This window comes from Acinonyx jubatus, chromosome D3 (assembly GCF_027475565.1).
Source record: "Acinonyx jubatus isolate Ajub_Pintada_27869175 chromosome D3, VMU_Ajub_asm_v1.0, whole genome shotgun sequence".
NCBI classification, from domain to species: Eukaryota; Metazoa; Chordata; class Mammalia; order Carnivora; family Felidae; genus Acinonyx; species Acinonyx jubatus.
This window is the reverse complement of record NC_069392.1, coordinates 22,276,144-22,296,841: the sequence shown is the minus strand read 5'-3', so window position 1 is coordinate 22,296,841 and position 20,698 is coordinate 22,276,144. Positions and strand designations below refer to the sequence as shown.

General features: G+C 37.0%; 1 protein-coding gene across 10 annotated transcripts in view; it reads left to right on the top strand.

Annotated features, from left to right (window-relative positions):
• The window catches only part of HORMAD2 (HORMA domain containing 2), a 92,020-nt gene that overhangs the window by 13,240 nt on the left and 58,082 nt on the right, over positions 1-20,698 (top strand). For 8 of the 10 annotated variants that reach the window (XR_008291598.1, XM_053205876.1, XM_053205878.1 and 5 more), the window contains exons 3-8: positions 1,847-1,988; positions 5,138-5,201; positions 5,884-5,920; positions 10,456-10,476; positions 11,447-11,473; positions 18,200-18,267. Coding sequence is in view for 9 of the 10 variants with exons in the window: in XM_053205876.1 (XP_053061851.1) it covers positions 1,847-1,988; positions 5,138-5,201; positions 5,884-5,920; positions 10,456-10,476; positions 11,447-11,473; positions 18,200-18,267 (359 nt within the window). In the remaining variant the exon portion in view is untranslated. The remainder of the gene's footprint in view (positions 1-1,846; positions 1,989-5,137; positions 5,202-5,883; positions 5,921-10,455; positions 10,477-11,446; positions 11,474-18,199; positions 18,268-20,698) is intronic. The other 2 variants (XM_053205880.1, XM_053205879.1) reach the window with 1 other exon arrangement.

The window sequence follows — 20,698 nt, the reverse complement described above, 5'->3', positions numbered from 1 at the left end:
CAAAACAAACTATCAGCAAATATTCTACATGAATTTAAGTTGGTAGAAAATTCTTATATGCTGAAGTAAAATTTATGCGTCTGTCACTCTCTTCTGACATTCCTAATATGGCATACCATTTCTTAGGGCAGATTATCCAATCAGTTAAGAATAACTGTATGAATTTTTCAATATATCATACATACACACATATAATTTAGAAGGAAGCTATTGTTAGCACTCATACATTTTATAGAAGGCTATCTGATATCTTACAGAACTTTAGTATTCTAACTTCTTACCTTAGTATCCTGCAAAACTCTATCAAAGTACAAAAACATGGAGATACATGGTAGTAGAATAGTAAATGAATAGTAGTTCCACACAGGTAGAGTAGGGTGCATAGGAGAGGATAGGGAGTAGGGGCAGAGAGGAGGGGGTGGCAAATGAGGCAAGAGAGCTAGGCAAAGATAAGACTGATAGTTCTTTTTTTTTTAATTTTTTAACATTTATTCATTTTTGAGAGACAGAGAGAGGCAGAGCATGAGTAGGGGAGGGGCAGAGAGATAGGGAGACACAGAATCCGAAGCAGGCTCTAGGCTCTGAACTGTCAGCAGAGCCCGATGTGGGGCTCGAACTCATGGACCGAACTCACGGACCGTGAGATCATGACCTGAGCCAAAGTCGGAAGCATAACCAACTGAGCCACCCAGGCGCCCCAAGACTGATAGTTCTCAAATGCTCCACTAAGGTACTTGAACTCTATCCTATATGAACACTGGTCATGTCATAATAAGATTTATATTCTTTAAAGTTAATGATGGCAATATGAAGGACAGAGTGAATGAAAGTAACTGTTGGCAGAGAGATCGGGGCTACAGCATGTAATAAACGGGAGAAGTAAATATGTCCTAAGTCAAGGCAATGACAGTGAGAAGGGAAAGGAGAAGATATATTTGAAAACTCTTTTAGAGAGAATTATAGGGTTTAGTGCTTGGAAATGGGGTATGAACTATGAACAAGAAAGAGAAGCCAAAGATGACTCAACTTGTACCCTGGATGATTGGAGTGGAGGCTGATTAATTTGTCTGGGAATGAAACTTGGGATCAGGTTTCAGTGAAAGGTGATAGAGATAAGTTGAGTTTGAGGGTTCTACAAAGTGGCCTAGGAGTAGATGTTCATGAAACAGAAACACAGAAGTAGGGCTTAAACAGAAATAAAGATTTGAAGTCTTCTCTGTATGGGCTATAGCTGAAGCAGTGAAACTAGATGAGATTACCCAAGAAGTGAGAGCTATGCAAAGAGAAAGGACTGAAGAGAGAATTTAAAGGGCAGAAAAACTGGAAAAAATAAGAGATTGAGATAGATACAGAGGGATATGTGAAAAATCAAAAGAAAACTGTTATGGCAGCTGAAAAGGAAGAGGGAAGATGTGGGAAGTGTCAAACACTGCAGAGAAGTTACATAGTAAGAGGACAGAAGAGGTTGATGATAGGATGTACTTGATGACTTTGGAGAGAATGTAGGGGGTAAAAGATTGCATTGGGGATCTGAGGAGTATGTGAAAAGGAAGGAGATTATGTAATCATAGTAAAGCTCCAGTTTCACCTCAAACCCATGGATCATTGTGAAGTAAATTATACTAGTCTTGAATTGCTTGGGTAACTGTCCCTGCTTTTCTTCTCTGCCTTACCTATAAAGATCAACTTTAATGCAGTTTTCAAAGCCCTGTTTCCTTTTGATTATCTGTAAAGGTATCAGATTTGAAGTCTTGAAAAATCTTTCCATCATATCTGTGGTAAAGGCATGATGGCTGAATATATTAAAGAATACTAATCTTTTTCATCTTTTTCTTTTTTTCCCCAGGAAACAGTTTTTCCATCCCAAATCACTAATGAGCATGCGTCATTGATAATGGTGAAGAAACTTTTTGCTACTTCTATCTCATGTATAACATATCTAAGGGGCCTGTTTCCAGAGAGCTCTTATGGAGAACGCCATTTGGATGGTAAAGTTTAACTCAGTGATTATCTTGGCTGTTGTAGCCTTTTTCTTTACTTGGTAAGAGTAAACCTTTCATTTTTCACAGAGTGTGCTAATTCCAAGTCATGAGCATGTTCTTCAAGATCAGTTTGCTAATTTTTATTTATTTATTTACTTATTTATTTATTTATTTATCTGTTTGTTTGTTTGTTTGTTTATAAGTAGGCTCTGAGCCCAGAGCAGAGCCCAACACAGGGTCTGAACTCACAACCCTGAGGCCAAGGACATGAGCTGAGATCAACAGACACTCAACCGACTGAGCCACCCAGGCACTCCTTCCTTTTTTTTTTTAAAGATTTTATTTTTAAGTAATCTCTATACCCAACATGGGGCTTGAACTTACAACCCCAAGATCAAGAGTTGGTTGCATGCTCTTCCAACTGAGCCAGGCAAGCGCCCCTCATTTTCCATTTTAATTTAACTATGTTTAGTGGTTCTACTTATAGGAATCATTACTTCCTAGCTGGATACCAAATGACAGACTGAGAAGAAAATAAATCTGTATAGACAAGCCCAGTAATTCTAAACCATACCTATAAAAGCAGCAGCTGGATCAAAATCTATTTGGGCGCTGTAGATTTGCACTATTTTGTGCCTCAGTTGAGTTTGTTTTCTGAGGTTTACTTTGGCATTGAGGAAGTTTAATGCAGCCAGGTGAAAAACTCTTCATACTGTTGACACATATAAATATGCTGGAAGAAAAGCATGTTCATGCCAAACCCATTTGTTGATAAACATGGAGAGACAATTATTATTCTAATAGTGCTTTTCTTTTCTCAATTGCCAGGTCTCCTACTTTCCTCTCTTTTATTTCTTGTGTCTTAAACTTATGATCTCATTTCCTTATATTACAAGCTGTTTCTGGCTCCTTCTCTTGTATTGAAAGAAAAAAAAAATGTACCTAGGACTCTTCAATTTTTTAGAATCTTTTTTATTAGCTTTAAAAGCTGAATTGTGATAACAATTCAGAAAAAATCTTGCTGATTTGTCACTAAAATGGGAACTATCATTTAGGAAAATAAATGTAAAGAGCTAGAAGTTTCCTTGTAAGATCGTATTTTTCAAGATCTAACTTAAAGTTCCTCACATCTGTATTTAATGATATACCTTGGCCTCATTCCAATTTAATTTTCTTAACATTTGATTCTCTATACTAGCATCAATGAAAGGCATGTGGTGCTATAAATACAAAAACATATTTGCAGTCATGACAACTTCATTTGTGTCATGTCTTCTTTTGATCTATAGAAAATAAATCTGTAATTGTGAATATGTTTATATGTAGCACAGAGTTGCATTTCTCTTCATTTGGAACAGAATTGGGAAAAATTGGAAAAAGACATTTTTGGGGTAATTAATTAAGGGTTTATTGTGCGTCAGTCACTACCCTAGGCATGGTAAGGGGATGAAATGTTAAAAAACAAAATTCAACTGAATGCATTTGAAGATCTAATTGGTTTTATTCAATAATTCATGAATAGTGCAATATCCAATGTAGCAAATAGAAATAGTTCTAAGAAGCTGTACAAAATGGAAAACTATTATAGGCAGGGTGGCACAAGGAAGTCATTAGTAAAAGAAAAGAAAAGTTTGTATCAGGCAGGGTCACCTTCCTTGGGGGGGGGTGGGAAAAGGCAGGGGTCTTTCCTGCAGATTACCTCACTAGGGTTGATCAGGAAATTCCAGATTGACTGGTTAAAGTTTACATTCCTGCAATTAAGTCTTGGTTTGCTCTTTGTGGGGGGCAAGTGTTTCCATTTCAGGCCCTTTCTCTCTCTGTCTCTGTCTCTGTTTCTCTCTCTGTCTCTCTCTCTTTCTTTCATTCAGCATGGGTAACACTATTACTTATGGCTTTATTTTTTGTGATAATTTTAGTGGAGGTTATATGTTTCCCTCTCAATGTTTGTACTTAAAGTAGCATACATCATAAATATGTTCAGTTCTCCTATGTCACTTTTTTTGGTAATCTCTAAATATTATACCAGTATGGAGTAATTTTCATGTATCTCAATAGAGATAGAGGAGACATCAATTTTAGAACAGGAAAACAACATGAAAAGGTGAAGTGACATGTAAAGTCATACCCGTATCAGTGATTGATTTTAGAGTGATCTATACCAAAACTCTTTTAAAAAATTTTTTTGGGGGGGTGGCGCCTGGGTGGCTCAGTTGGTTGAAAATCTGACTTCAGCTCAGGTCATGATCTCGCTGTTCATGAGTTTGAGCCTCACGTGGGGCTCTGTGCTGACAGCTCAGAGCCTGGAGCCTGCTTCGGATTCTGTGTCTCCCTCTCTCTCTGCCCATTCCCCACTCATGCTCTGTCTCTGTCTCTCAAAAATGAATAAACGTTAAAATAAAAAAATAAAAAGAATTTTAATGTTTATTTATTTATTTACTTTTTGAGAGAGAGAGAGAGAGAGAGAGAGAGAGAGAGAGAAAGCGTAAGTGGGGGAGGGGCAGAGAGAAAGGGAGACAGAATCTGAAGCAGGTTCCAGGCTCTGAGCTGTCAGAGCCCAATGTGGGGCTGGAACTCATGAACGGCGAGATCATGACCTGAGCCAGTCAAAGTCAGACGCTTAACTGACTGAGCCACCTAGGCACCTCTAAGCTAAAACTCTTTTAATATGATTTTCCTGTTCTCTGACTATAGTAAGGTGGTTGAATTTCAGATGGAAATTAATATTTGAGAATAATCCATGGGAAGAATTTTCTTCTGTATTTTCATTGAGAGGGAGAGAAATATGAGAGAAGTGACTTGAGAATTGAGGTACATGTTTTAAATTGGTTAATGGAAATGGTCTCAGTAATACCTTATGATTACTTGAAATTCAACGGAAGCAAAGAAGTAACACAAATTGATTTTGCAGCCAACTCAGTTGTGCTGCATTGTAGAAGGGGAGACTGCTAGACTATAATCAAAATTGGAACTAAGCTAATCATCAACATAGAATTTATTTCTAAAGTAGATATTTAGAGATTCAAAATGTTTTTATAAGCTATAAAACTAAGTTATGCATATAAAATAGTTAAAGGAAATATCCTTATTTAGCATGGACAATTTTAGTACAGCAATCATTTAGTAGAGGAAAATAGACTGTGTTTCTATTTTTGTAGACCTCAGTTTAAAAATACTTCGAGAAGATAAAAAATGTCCGGGGTCACTGCATATTATCAAATGGTAAGTAATTGAAATTCGCAAAAGTAGAACAACATTATTTTTATCGTGGTTGAAATTACCCATAAGACTATTTGGGAAGATCATTTCCTTAAAACCATTTCTTTCTTCTTTCTCTTTTTCTCTCTCTCACCTTCCTTCCTTGCTTCCTTCCTTCCTTCCTTCCATTTCCTTCTCCTTCCTTCCTTCCTTCCTTCCTTCCTTCCTTCCATCTTTTTTTCCACAATTTCCTAGAAATTTATAACAATTATTTCATATAGTTTTAAGGTATTGATTTAGTTTATTTTTTGAAGAAAATGGACTTGTACAAGGATAGAAAAATATTTGGCTCCTGAAACAAATACAACACTATATGTCAACTAAACTTCAATAACAAAAATTTTAAAAAGAGAGAAAAATAGCAGTCAAAATTTGATTACTCATCAGATGCATATCAGTATCCTAAACATTATGGGAAGCAAAAAGAAAAATAAGATGTAGTTCCCTACCTTAAAATTGCTTACCTATTACCTATAAAGTTCTATCAACATATTAAATGACACTGGGAGTTTTAAAAAAGTTTAAATGTAAGAGGTAAAATGATTACCAATTTAACGTACCTCAAAGCAAAGAATATGCTGTACTGGAAATTTTTTTGGCTTTTGCATCTGGTCCAAATTGACATCAAACATTTATTTCTTGACAGGATTCAAGGCTGTTTTGATGCTTTGGAAAAGAGATACGTAAGAATGTTTTTAAATTTACACCAAGATTAAAGACTCATCTTTTATCCCTTAAAAAAAAAGTTTAGCCTTTATTTTGTTGTTGTGTAATAAGTGTACCATTGCCTACATTTGCATTTCTGAAACAGTTTCTTTTTATTTTATGTCTTTGTTGTCTCGTTAATGTCTTGTTTTCATTAATTAGAAAGGAAACCCTCACTTTTCTCTTTTACATACTCATATCTTTTTGACCACAGAATTTCCTCTGAAGTCACTGGAAGAGATCCAGAGGATGTGGGACAGGGGAGACAAGAATCTGGCATTTAGCACATTGAATATGTTCAAAATAGTTGTGATTAAATTCACAGATATGAAAGGAAAAAATAGACTTGAATAAGTATAGTTTTTATTCTATGTTGGTTATTTTGTTAACTATGTTTGGTGCATGTATATAATACATTCCCTCAAAATAGCTAGTATTGTAACTTGGAGTTTTAAAAAATGCAGCTGAATTTTAAGTGCATCAGATCTTTCTTGCTGTCCAAGACAGCTATGAAGGGTGTAAAATTTAGAGGCCCTGGTCCTAGTTGAAGAGACAAGATGTATATAAATTAACTTTCTGCCTGCGTCCCCTCCTTTTCCCCATCTATATCTTCTTTTAACTTCCTCAATTCCTATCCCTTTAAGAAATTTTGAGGTGACTAAGCCTTACATAGGATTATTTAGTTGCACTCATACATTTCCTTTTTCACTGAACAGTTATTATTTATGATTTATTCAACACTGACCTGGGGGACTGAGGGATACAAAATTAAAACAGATATGGGATTGTGCACACAAAGATTTTCTAGACCATGGCAGAAAATAAATGATATCATGTGCACGGCTGATGATCAGCCATGATACACTGGCCCAGCTGTGCCTGTTAAAATATTGAAATATCAGGTGGTAAATAGCTGCTTCGCTGAGACCCAGAATGACCCCCACCATGGCGTCCCCCTCACCTCATCACTGTCTCTTTTGGGATCTCCCCAGACTGATTCATAATCTAGCAATTAAAAGGTTAACATCTGGCCCAGGGGGAGCTTCCAGAAACCCAGCTCCAAGGCTAAATTAGCATCCTTTCCGATTGGCCCATACCTGTGCCATATTGTGCTGTTAAATGTTTATTTTTTTCATATTAGTTTGATATTTTTATGTAAAAATATCAGAAATATTTTGACTACACCTCTATCACAAGTATAAGTAACCATAATACTCATTAGAAATTGTTGCATGCTAAAGGAAAGATACTGATTGTTTACAATGGAAATATGGAAAAGGAGGGGTTATATCTAGTGAGGAGCATGAAGGAAATCTTCGGGAGAAAATGGCTTTTGAACTTTGAAAGCCTTTAGTATTTGGACAGGTTTAAATGGAGAATGCATACTGAATGGTGCTCATTCATTTTCCTTCAAATGAATTCCTTCCAACATTCTTCAGCATCCATCATTGACAGGCACTACAATATAGTTAAGAGCACAAGTTTTGGAATCAGTCTGAAGGAAATCCCATTTCTGCCACTTAACACCTGTATAATCTTGGGCAAGTACCAGCATCTTGGTTCCTCAGTTTCTTTATATACAAAATGGGGATAATAACAGAACTTACTCCTTAGGGTTGAGAATTAAATGGACTAATCTAAAGCACCGGTTTTCAAATGTGAGCTTGCATTAGAATCACCTGGAAGACAGTTAAAACACATATTGCCAGGCTCTACTCCCCAAAATTTCTGGTGTGAGAATTTGCATTTCAGATAAATTCCAGATGATATTGAGACTGCTGGCTTAGGGACCATACTTTGAAACCACTGATTTAAATTTTTAGTACAATGCCTGGCACATAATAAACACTATGAAAGTGTTAACTCTTTTTCCTCCCCCCATCCCTCCCTCTCTACTTTCCTCCTTCCCTTCCCCTTCCCTTCATCTCTCCCTCCTTCTCTCCTCCCACCTTCTCTTATTCTTCTTTCCCTCCTTTCTTCTTTTCTTCATTCCCTCTCTTCCTCCCTTCCTTTCTTACCTATTTAATCTGTGCCAGACATTGTACCTAAATACTGGATGAGAGAAAAATGTGATTCCTCCACTCAAGGAGGTTACAGTCTAATGGAGTCACTTCTTAAATAATTACAATGTTAGGTGTACTAAAATAGCAGTGTGATGTAAAAAGATTATCTACCTAGTTTGATGGATTTATTTTACTTAAATGACTACCTGTATGACTGAATCAATTAAATTTATTGTTTTGGGAGATTAAAAGACAACACCTTAGACGGATGGCCTAGGTTCTTAATAGTATTTATATTTGTTTTTCAGTTGTTAGTATCTTAATTTCCTACTAGGAAATAGTTAATGTTGTTGGTTTTTTTTTTTTTAAGTTTTTATTTATGAGAGAGAGAGAGAGAGCACAAGCAGGTAAGGGGCAGAGAGAAGGAGAGACAGAATCGCAAGCAGCTTCTGTGCCATCAGCACAGAGCCCGATGTGGGGCTCAAACTCACAAACTGTGAGATCACAACTTGAGCCAAGATCAAGAGTTGAACATTTAACTGACCTAGCCACCCAGGTGCCCCAGGAAATAGTTAATGTTTTAAAATTAGTTTGAGTAGGGGTGCCTGGGTGGCTCAGTCGATTGAGTGTCCGACTTCAGCTCAGGTCATAATCTCGCGGTTTGTGAGTTGGAGCCCCGCGCCGGGCTCTGTGCTAACAACTCGGAGCCTGGAACCTGCTTCAGATTCTGTGTCTCCTCCTTTCTCTGCCTCTCCCCTGCTCATGCTCTGTCTCTCTTTGTCTCTGAATAATAAATAAAAATATTAAAAAAATGTTTTAAATAGTTTGAGTAAAGTCAAGTTTGAGTATCTAGAGATTTTGAAAGATGTTCTGTTGAAGATGATGATTCTTTCTAGTTGTGAAATTTTAGGTGATTTTACCCTGTTTTCTTTGCAGTTCCTATTGTGCTTAAATTCTTTAAAGTAAGCATGTACGTATTTTTAGATAGCTATAAAAAAGAGACTATATTGTACATAGCCTCCTAATTTGTCTCATTCCCATTTTCAATCCCCTACCATTCTAACCCAGTGTCCACACTACATTCTTCAGAAATCTGTCTGATCATGTCAATCTCTTGCTTGAAAATCTGCCATGGCTATGTATGTATGTATGTACGTTTTATTTATTTAAGTAATCTCTACACCCAAAGTGGGGCTCAAACTCACAACCCCAAAATGAAGAGTTGCATGCTCTTCTAATTGAGCCAGCCAGGCACCCCATTTCCATGACTTTTAAAATAACATTGAGAGTCCTTCACAGAGAACCTGTATAATCTGGTCTGCCTTTCCAAGTCATCACTCTCACCATTGCTAACCATAGTCAAGCCACACAAGGATTCTAGAACATGCCAAATGCCTTTTCCTTTTGTTGTAGTATTCTTTTTTGCCTGCAAAATTCTCTTCACTACCCATACCTTTTACCTGGCTAACTCCAATGTATCTTTCAGGTCTCAGCCTAAATATTTACTTACCCAGAGAAGTCTTTCCTGGCACACAGCCCCCTACCCCAGCCTAGATTGTCCTTTTGTTTAATGTTCTCAAGCACCTCGTGATGCTTTGTCATAGCAATTAACATGATTGTAATGATGTACCTATCTGTTTGCTTTTTTGTTTAATGTTTTCTCTCCTGTTGGTCTGCATGTTCCTTGAGATCAGTAGCCATTTCTATTTTTGAATGAATGAATGAACTATTAATCAAATAATTAATATAAAGTTTCACTGTATAGTCTTAAAAATAAATTGTATGCAGTAACCAAAATAGCCACACAGTGTCACTAAAGTTTTATTCCTCAGGGTGAAATAGGTGAATAATTTGATATGAAATCATCAGTCCAGAAATTTTCTTTTAATTTTTTTCTTTTTTTAAAAAATTTAACTAGGTTCCATACCCAATGTGTGGCTTGAACTCACAACCCTGAGATTAAGAGTCTCATTCTCTACTGACTGAGCCAGCCAGGCACCCCTGGTCTGGAAAATTTCTAATTTGTATTCTAGTTTTTAAATTTTTATCAGAGGCTAGATTGTATCTCTGTCTATATATTGGATTACTCTTTCAAGCAGAGAGAATCTGTTTATAGTAATATATATGCAGGTAGGGCAAGGGGTTTTATAGACATACCAGACTTTAAAATTTTTTCTTTAGTAGATTAGTTTCAAAAGACAATTTTTTGGAGATACTTGTGGCATATTTAATGTTTAATAATAATGAATTATTTTGTGTATCTTTTGCTTCTTCAACTAAAATATAACTTTTAGAGAGTACAGATAGTATTTTTTTTTGCAACCTTCCTCTCCCCAGCAGAACCCTATGTATGTAAATTTATACACATTTGAATACATGAGTGAATTTGTATCCCTTTTTCAGATCTTCTACCCAAATCTTTGAATGTCTCTTAAATCATATTTTAATTAGCTTTTATTGAAAATAACTGTACAAGTATATAATAACAGTAGTTTTCTTTTCTCTTGAAGCTACACATGGCAGTACTTACAGTAAGTATACATTTAAAGACCAAGCCCATGTCTCTGTTGTCTTTTGGCAAGTAAAACATTAAAATAGTACTATCCCCACTTCTCCCTGAATTTCTTTATCTGTCCTATGACATTTTGGAATTAAAAAAAATAGAATCTGTCAGAAGTTTTTTTTTTTTTTAATGTTTATTTATTTTGAGAGAGAGAGAGAGAGAGAGAGAGGAGGGAATGGGAGAGGGGCAGAGAGAGAGGGAGAGACAGAATCCCAACCAGTCTCTGCACTGTGACATGAGGCCCTGGCTCACGAGCCGAGCCGTGAGATCATGACCTGAGCTGGTACCATGAGTAAGACACTTAACCGACTGAGCCACCCAGGTGCCCCGAATCTATCAGAAGTTTTTTTATTTTTTTTATTTTTATTTTTTTTAACATTTATTTATTTTTGAGACAGAGAGAGACAGAGAGAGACAGAGCATGAACGGGGGAGGGTCAGAGAGAAGGAGACACAGAATCTGAAACAGGCTCCAGGCTCTGAGCTGTCAGCACAGAGCCCGATGCGGGGCTCGAACTCACGGACCGCGAGATCGTGACCTGAGCCGAAGTCGGCCGCTTAACCGACTGAGCCACCCAGGTGCCCCTATCAGAAGTTTTAATAAAAGATCACAAATTATGTATTTCTTAGGTATGTTATAATACATGGGGAAGTATATAGGATATACTGTCTGCTTCATATATTGGCCATCAGGATTTCGTTTTTTGAGTTACTTTAAAGACTTGGAGGTTTTTGTTTTTGCAGTTTTGTAGACTTTTTGGAGTTTTGTGCACTTCTGGATATAACATGGTATGTATAGTTAAGAATAGAAAGAAAATGAGAAGATACTATTGGGAGTCTTAGATATTTGATTTACTTAAGCATTTTTAATTCAGTATTCAGTGAGGAATAATCTAGTAAGTTTCAGAAATTAAATGTTGTTTATTTTTCCTTAAACAGCTTTACACAAATCCCAAGGAACCTGAGGTAAGAACACACATTGAGATGTGATTATGCTTTATATTTACATGTTTACCTGGGTTGAGGCTATTGATTATGTTACTAGCTTACTGTGTGAGCAGAGTAACTCATTATGAGCTTTTTCAGTGTGTTTTGTTATGAACTTCACCAATTATTTATTATGAGATTTTAAAAACTACTTAGGGGTATTAAAGAAAAAGCATAGAGGAAAGCCTATTCCCTAACATGTTAAAATTAAAAATCTCTGCCTGTATAAAATCACATTTTATTATTTATTTTAACCTTTAATCCTTTATTTAAAGGATTCTGAATCCTTTCTGTTTGTGGCCTTCCGGAAAATATGGCAGAATTCTAAACTTTTCTCCTTTTTGCCAATTAAATTCTCTTCTTTTTGACCTTTTCATAGATTTTTACATCTTCTTTTATCTCTAAACGTCTTTCCTATCAAATCCTCATACTCAAGGCCAATTTATGTTCAAATCTCCCATAAAAGCCTCTTGGCCTATGCTGTTCACACTAATTTCTTCCTTCTCTAAATTTCTTTTCTAGCAAGACTTCACAATTTAACATTCTCAGTTGATTCATGTAGATTACTTTATCTCTCCAACCAGATTTTGAATTCTTTAGGACAAGTGTCTTATCTTGTATTCTGTGTCCCAAAGTGAATTTCATAGTCCTGGGCATGTAATAGTTCCTTGTGCTACCTTGAATGGCAGCTGTGGCAATGATACAGAAATGGAAGGTGAAGGCCTCTATTCTTTCTTTTCATTCTGTTCTCTTTACTTCCCTCCTAACTTTTTTTACTTTTCCCTTTCCCTTTTCTTTGCTTTCAATTTTCTTTCTTAAGCCTATGAATTTAGCCTAACTGATGGCATTCAAGACTAAATTAAGCATTTTTAGCTTTTAATATCCTTTTTGGGGAAGATCATAAATAGCTGTTTTAGCAAGGTGGAAGAAAGCTGGTACATACAGGTGGGTAACAATTCCTCAATCCCCAAACTACCGCTTTTTATCTTTCTCTTATTTAGTTTCAAAATGTTTTTTTTTTTCCTTGTAGGTTTGGAGGGAAGTTTCCCAAACTAAAACCTTCTGATAAATTGTTAATAAATTGGTCATTTTCTTAATGCAATTAATTATTTTGTTTTCTTATGTATACAAAACTCCTAGTCTGAAACCAGTGCTTTTGAGATAGTGAAATGCTGAATAAATTGGGCTTAACTGTAGAAAACTCTTAAAGTGGAGGGTGTATGTGGGGGTGCTGTTAGATGAGCTTTGATACAAGTAAAATAATGAAGTTAGAAAACAAAAGCTTATAAAATGAGGTGCTGAACTATCATTTATAACCAAGAAAAAATATTTAATATTTTGAATGCTTGCAGATTGTTCCGTATAGCACTGATCCCTAACTTCTGTGTGTTCATGGCACACTTTTGATTACTAGAAATTTTAGTGTCATGTTTGAGGGTATTAAAAGACTCAAAAGAAGGTGAAACCAGTCAGCAATAAGTACAGTATAACTATGGGATAGCAATGTTCATAATGCCTAAAAGTATCCATGGGATTGTACTATTTTGTAGTTGCTGTTTAACATCAAGCCACTGATACAACTACTTACCTCCCTAATCTCATTTTTTTATATACTCACAAAACCACATTCCCACATAAACACAGTCTTTCTTTGGCGTTTATCTGATATTGTGCCATGTTTCTTGATTCATATCTATAGAAGTATATTCTTCCCTAAACAAAACTAAACAAACAATAGCAATATTAATATATACCTGAGGCAAAAGCATTTTACACATGGATTAAAATTTGTAGTGATTTTGTGAAGAGTCTCTCATGGAATAATAGTCGCGAACCTCTGTCTTAAATAAGTGTGCTTACCCAATCCAAGGGCCAATGGAGTTTTGTACAAAGTTGTGGTGTTCCTATACTTGCAGTTTTGTTCTGGTTGCTCCATTTCATGACAGAGATGAACTGACAGAGATAACTAAAATAGTGATGAGGTATAGTATAGCTTTCCTATAGACCCATACTACAAAATATGTGGAGAGTATTAATAAGATGTGTAAACCAAAATGTGAATATGTTAAGAAAAGGTTTACACGACTTAATGCATGATAAAACTGTAAAGAATGGCTAGGTTTCAGGGCACCTGGGTGGCTCAGTCAGTTAAGCGTCTGACTTTGGCTCAGGTCATGATCTCACTGTTTGTGGGTTCGAGCCTCGCATTGGGCATCTTTGCTGATGGCTCTGAGCCTGGAGCCTGCTTCAGATTCTGTGTCTCCCTCTCTCTGCCCCTTCCCAGTCATGCTCGGTGTCTCTCTGTCTCTCAAATATGAATAAACATTAAAATTTTTTTTAAAAAAAGAATGGCTAGGTATCTTACTGTTTCACCATCTATTCCTATGTGCCTATTGAAGGTGGTCAGCATCCACTTTTAATAGATTGCTTCAAGAACTGAACTATACACGGTTCCTGTTTCTAGTCACAATTTGCTTTTAGAGACTTTGTTTAAAAAAAAAATCCTTGGGGCGCCTGGGTGGCTCAGTTGGTTAAGCATCTGACTTCAGCTCAGGTCATGATCTCACAGTTGGTGGGTTCGAGCCCCACATTAGGCTCTGTGCTGATAGCTCAAAACCTGGAGCCTGCTTTGGATTCTGTGTCTCCCTCTCTCTCTCTCTACCTTTCCCCTGCTCACACTCTGTCTCTCTCTTTCAAAAATAAATAAACATTAAAAAAAAAAAAAAACCCTTGTAGAGGGGCACCTGGGTGGCTTAGTCGGTTAAGCATTTGATTCTTGACTTTGGTTCAGGTCATGATCTCACATTTCTTGAGTTCGAGTCCTGTGGCAGGCTGTGTGCTAACAGCATGGAGCCTGCTTCAGATTCTCTGTCTCCCTCTCTCTCTGCCTCTTCCCTGTTCTCTCTCTCTTTCAAAAATAAACAAACATTAAAAAACAAGAAAGAAACCTCAGTGTTAAAAAATTCCTTATAAGAATGAAATCCTATTGAATATGAACTCTATTCTGGCTGAATATTTATTTATTCAGCATTTTTTTTTAAAGTAGGCTCCAGGCCCAACATGGGCTTGAACTCACAACCCTGAGATCAAGAGTTGAATGCCTTACCAACTGAGCCAGCCAGGTGCCCCAATTCAGCAAATATTAATTGGGTTCCCTTTATGTGCCTAACACTGTTCAAGGTATAAAAACACAGGAGTTAATGGGATAAATAAGGTCTCTGTTCTCTGGAAGTTTGCATTCTTATGCGGGAGGAAAAACAATAAACAAAAACTAGCAAAAGAGCTTCAAATAGTCATAATGCTATGAAGAAAATAAAAGAAAAGTAGTGTGCTGGAGAGTGCCAAGGCGGGGAATGGAAGAGGAAGGATTGGAGGGAAGTCTATGGAAAGCCTTCAGAGCTAAGCATGAAGGGCCAGAGGAGTCAGCCTGTGCAGGTCTGTGAGAGGCAATGGCACATAACTGGCAGAATAGCACAGAAGTTAACACTGTAGGTGTTGAAGTCAAATCCTTACTAGATTCATGTATAGTGAGGATAATAATAACTACCTCAGAGCATTGATTGCATAAGAATGAATAAATGTAGAGCATTTAGGGCAGTGCCCAAATATTATTATCATCAACTGGAGACAGCATGTTCCAGAGTATAGGTGTGCAAAGGCCCTAAGCCAGGAAGGCATCTTGTGTGTTCATGGACAGAAAGGGTGCCCTGAGCCTGGAACTTGGCAGGTGGGAGGGAAAGAAGCCGAAGATAAGGTCAGAAAGGTAGAGAGGGGACAGATGTGTAAGGTCTTGTGGGCTAAGGTAGTTTGGGATTTTATTCTAAGGGCAATAGGAAACTGTTGGGGGGTGTTTTAAACAAAGGAGTGACATGGTCTGATTTGTGTTTTCAAAAGCCCTCTGGCTATAGAATAGAGAATGAATTACTGGTCGAATAGTTTACAAGTAAGCAGGTCAGATGAAAAGAGAAGTGGTAAAAAGAAAGAGAGAAAGAGAAAGAAAGAAAGGAAAGAAAGAAAGAAAAGGGAAGAAAAGGGAAGAGAAGAGAAGAGAAGAGATAGTGGTGGTTTGGACAGGGAGATAATAATGGGTAGACTTGGGATATGCTTTGGAGAAAGGCCTGACAGGTCTTGCCAGTGTATCGGAATGTGGAGGGAGGAGAAAGGTTATACATTGCTGTTGCTTTGGTATCTGTGAATAGATTCAGTATGATTAACAGAAACCATCACTGAGTGGTTTAAAGGCCCATCTTTATTAGGCAACACATTAATCTGAAAAGCAGGAAAATATTTTATGAAATGTTAAGAAGAGACTAATGCCTGCTGTAAATATATCTTTTGTCATAAATCAGTCAGATGGAAGTTATAAGAGGTTAGCATTCTGTGTAAAAAATTACAAACATAACTCTTTTATTAATTGCTTCAGGGGCCAAATAATAAAGTGTTAATAAAATCATCAGCTGCTAAAGGATCTCCTCTTGTTATAATTAAAAAAATAGAAGAACTCAGAGTATCAGAAAGCTAGAGTCTTTGTGAAACATGGGCAGGCAGGAAGAATAGGCATTGTTTGCTTGACAGGGCAATTACACCCAGCATTAGCCAAGAGAGGATGTTGCGTATCTAGCCTGTCTGGGGGAAACGTGTCACTGTAGGCACCTCTAGTGTCACACACCTCTCCTACTGTACTCATAAAATAGTCTTCTAAATTTTCTTTGATTTCCCAAGTAGACTGTCTTGCTAGAAAAATTTTTTTCTTTTAAATTAAGTCCACGTGAGTTAGTTGTTTTAGAGTTTAAGCAGCATGAGCCAATTTCCCCAGGACCTGATCACCTGTGATTAAGTTGTTTGCTAAGGTTTAAGAACAGCAGAGTTGGAAGACCAAGTCTTAGAGTAGAGAAAAGTAACAGAAACATTGAGACGTTTTCTGATCAATCTAACATCCTCACTCCCACAGTGTCAAGGAACAAATACTTAAACAGATGAATGAAGGGCATTTTTTGTGTTCTAACTTAAACTTATATCCTTTACCTGTCTTTAGGACCTTCTCTAGATATGTGGACAAACTTTACAATGTATCTGGACCAAACGTTTGCTTCAACTACTAGACAATCATTTTATTTTACATGGAGTATGTTTCTCATGAGGATGTGCCCCTTTTTATTTCTAGATTTGTTAACAGTGAGGGGAACAAATAGCAGTGGTATCTAGTTTTTAGTGCAGAATCAAAAAGCAAGATCTGAAGTCATAGATCCTGGTTCCTTTTTTTTTAATATTTAAAAAAAATTTTTAAGTTTATTTATTTATTTTGAGAGAGACAGAGACAGTGTGAGTAGGGGAGGGGCAGAGAGAGAGAGTGAGGGAGAGAGAATCCCAAGCAGGCCCCACACTGTCAGCACAGAGCCCAATGCAGGGCCTGAACTCACGAAACCATGAGATCATGACTCAAGCCGAAACTGAGAGTTGGACACTTAACCAACTGAGCCACCTGGGCACCCGGATCCTGGTTCCTTTTTGAATTTTTCTAGTTTTCCTGTTGCCATTCTAGTCTTCCTGGAATTACTGTAGTAGCCTCTTAATTGCTCTCATGGTTTCTCTTCTTCCCTCTGCACTATTAAAATAACCAGAGTGATCTTTAAAAAAATGCGAATCACTACCATGCTTTAAAACACTTTAGTATACTTCTGGTTTACTTAGAATAAAATCCAAACCCCTTATCATGGCCAATAAGTCTCCACAGTCCTCATCTCCTACACTCTCTCACTTGCTTATTCATCTCCAGCCACTTGGCTTCCTCTTTGACCCTGAAAGAGGCTTACTTCCCTACTTTAGAACTTTTCATTGCTATTGCCTCTGCCTAGGATACCTCCCCCTCCCCCAGATCTGTACATGACCTCCTTTTGTCACTGAGGCTCAATTCAATCATCATCCCTTCAGGGAGGCCATCTTTGGCCCTTCTAAACCAAATTAGCACCTCTCCCTTCAATTCTCTGTAACAGCTTTTTCTTCATATTCTGCACAGAATTTATTACTATCTGAAATTATTTTATTTGTTTATTTACTTATTGACTGTCTCTCTCACTAGGCTTTGTATTCCAGGAAAACAGGGACCTTTTTTGTCACGTTCACCACTTTAACTCCAGTGCCTAACACAAAGTAGACGTTCCATAAATATCTGTTACATGAATGAATGCATTCTCAACTGGTCTCTCTGTCATTTACCTGTGCTGGGTCAGATACTTGAATCTGTGTCTTAGTTTCTCCATCTTTGAAACACTAACAATAGAATTTGCCATCTTGGGGCACCCAAGTGGCTCAGTCGGTTAAGTGGCTGGCTCTTGATTTTGGCTCAGGTCATGATCTCACTGTTGGTGAGTTCAAGCCTTGCATTGGGCTTTACACTGACAGTGCGGAGCCTGCTTGGGATTCTCTCTCTCTCTGTCCCTCCCTTGCTCTCTCTGTCTCTCAAAATAATAAGTCAACTTAACAAAATGAATTTGCCATCTAACTAATTTTTAGCATGGAGGAGAAAAATTAAGCTATATTTATATCTGGAAATATTACTCCTGAATGATGTAATGCTGTGAAACAAACAGGTATATGGTATTGTAGTAGGTATACAATAAAAATATTCTCCACCTATCATCAGGTAAGGTTCTGGATTTCCTTTTTTTAAGTAATTTCTTTCTCTGTTTCATTTGATGTTTCTAGAAAGTGACTGAAATATACCAGTTCAAATTCAAATACACAAAACAAGGAGCCACTATGGATTTTGACAGGTAGAATCTAATTAATTGTTTAATAAACATGAGAAATAGGATTGAAGTAAACATAAGCTTCTTGAAGCCATAGATAGGCCTTATATTTCCTTTGTAACTTCCCCACCAATCCTACAAAAATATCCTCTATTGTAGAAAGAGACTGTAATAATCATTTAAATTTCTGAAATCTGTGGATGAAATTGGTAAGAGTAGAGTCTTCCTTTGCTTCTTTTCCTCTTCTCATAGGTGATATTAGTGGGGTCTAAAGACAGTCAAGTTTGGTGGTTAATAGTTCCAATTCCTAAGGCAGAGAGACCTAGCTTGGGACACTCTATTATTGGTCTAACTTTGGACAGATTACTCAACCTCCCTAGATGTTAATATTCTCATCTGTACAGTGGAATGAATAATATTTACATCATATGGTTGCTGTGACTATTAAATTACGATGCATAGACAAAACTTGGCCCATGCCTGGCACATTTTAAAAAGCTGTAAATGGTACCTGATGGTAGTGGCAGTGATGGTGGTGGTCCTTGGAGGCAATGGTGGTTGGTGGGTGGCACAGTAGTCGAAATATTAATGAGGCTGTCTACATGTTGTTGATTGAAGAACTCTGTAAGATTCTATCTAGCCACTAATCTAAAGTTTCTCAATTGCTGTGCCAAGATATTGATCTTCTCTGCCCTCAAGATAGCTAGCCTGGGCCTGGAGTAGATGAAATCCCTGAACTATTTGCCTATAGACACAAATATTCTCACCTGCTTGTCCCAGTATGTCATACAAATGTAATTTTCTGTGTGTGTGTCCCTGTATGGAAAAAAGACTGGAAAGCACTGTATTTTCCTATCAAGTCTAAAGTGCCAAATTAAAAAAAAATTTTTTTTAACGTTTATTTATCTTTGAGACAGAGAGAGACAGAGCATGAACAGGGGAGGGGCAGAGGGAGAGGGAGACACAGAATCCGAAACAGGCTCCAGGCTCTGAGCTGTCAGCCCAGAGCCCGACGCGGGGCTCGAACTCACGGACCGCGAGATCGTGACCTGAGCCGAAGTCGGCCGCCCAACCGACCAAGCCACCCAGGCGCCCCTAAAGTGCCAAATTTTAGATACACTAATGGGTTAAAGAGCAAAGACGTGGGTATTTGCTTCAGAGAGTCCCCAGTATAGATGGAGATATTTTATTGGAAAGCAACATTTATTCCTATCCCAGTAACTTTTGGATTCAGAAAGATCTAATTTTGCTGATGAGATAGAATAGAAGTGGAGAGGATGGATGATAGTGAAAAGCCCTGGGTGGTAGAGGGCTCCAAGTCAGGGGAATGAGTGCCCATGAAAGGAATGACTCTGAAGAGAAACGTGGCCTAATTCTCAATTTTTTGTGCTATTAGCTCTGTCTTATCATTTACTGCAAGTTTGAGAATTTCTCTCTGAGATTCACTTCCTTAATTATTCCCTTATTTGTAAAACACAGACAGCACTAGGATGTGAAGAGGAAGTAAGTTCTAAGAATGAGAATTAAAATATTAATCATCATAAACTAATATATATATGTATATATATGTATATATATATGTATGTATATGTATATATATCATTTGAAAGATTATACACTTTTCATACATATTCTCCCACATTAAACAGTTGCCTTTTACTCTCTAAAATTCAAATGTACTACTGGCAACCAGATTAATCTCTTTTATGAAGGCATATATGCCAAGAGGTGAGCAGTAACACAAATGGCCAAATCTTTCAGCTACTAAGGAGGAGAGAAGGTAATGCATATTACTAGTTTCCTAGAAACTAAAGGTAAACATTTATTTAAATGATTGATCATACAAAATTACCTTATCACCTCTTCCATGGTAAAAATAGCTTCCCTTTTAAAAGAGTGCAAGAGAGTCTTGAGTATGATTTTACATGATATGATTTTATGAATATGATATATACTGAAAGATCCCATAAGCTACATGCTACATGCCCCTTCACTCAGGCTACCTATTTCAAATTGGTTAAATCTTAGTAGACAATATATTCAAAATCAAAAGAGGACCAAATGTATTCATTTAATAATGTCTGTTTTATGAATTTACATTTCCTCCAGTACTCAATTAAGATTATTTTTCACTATTGAATGATTACTATGTGAAAGGCATTGTGCAAATATATTGCAGTGATAGTTCTTCCTAGAAACTACTCAAATATGAGACCTATTTGAAAAGAGAATTTTGGAGAGAAATTAAAAATATTTAGGGTTAGAAGGTAATTTGGTTCAACTTATTCATCCATTCATCCCACAAATATTTATTGAGTATTTACTGTAGCTGGCACAAAACAGTACTGTGGGCATGAGAAGATATAGCCATGCATAATCTAAAGGGGAGCATACAAACAGTTATAAACAGGAGTAATGTATGGGAATTATCAAGAAAAACTTCCTTAAAGAGGTG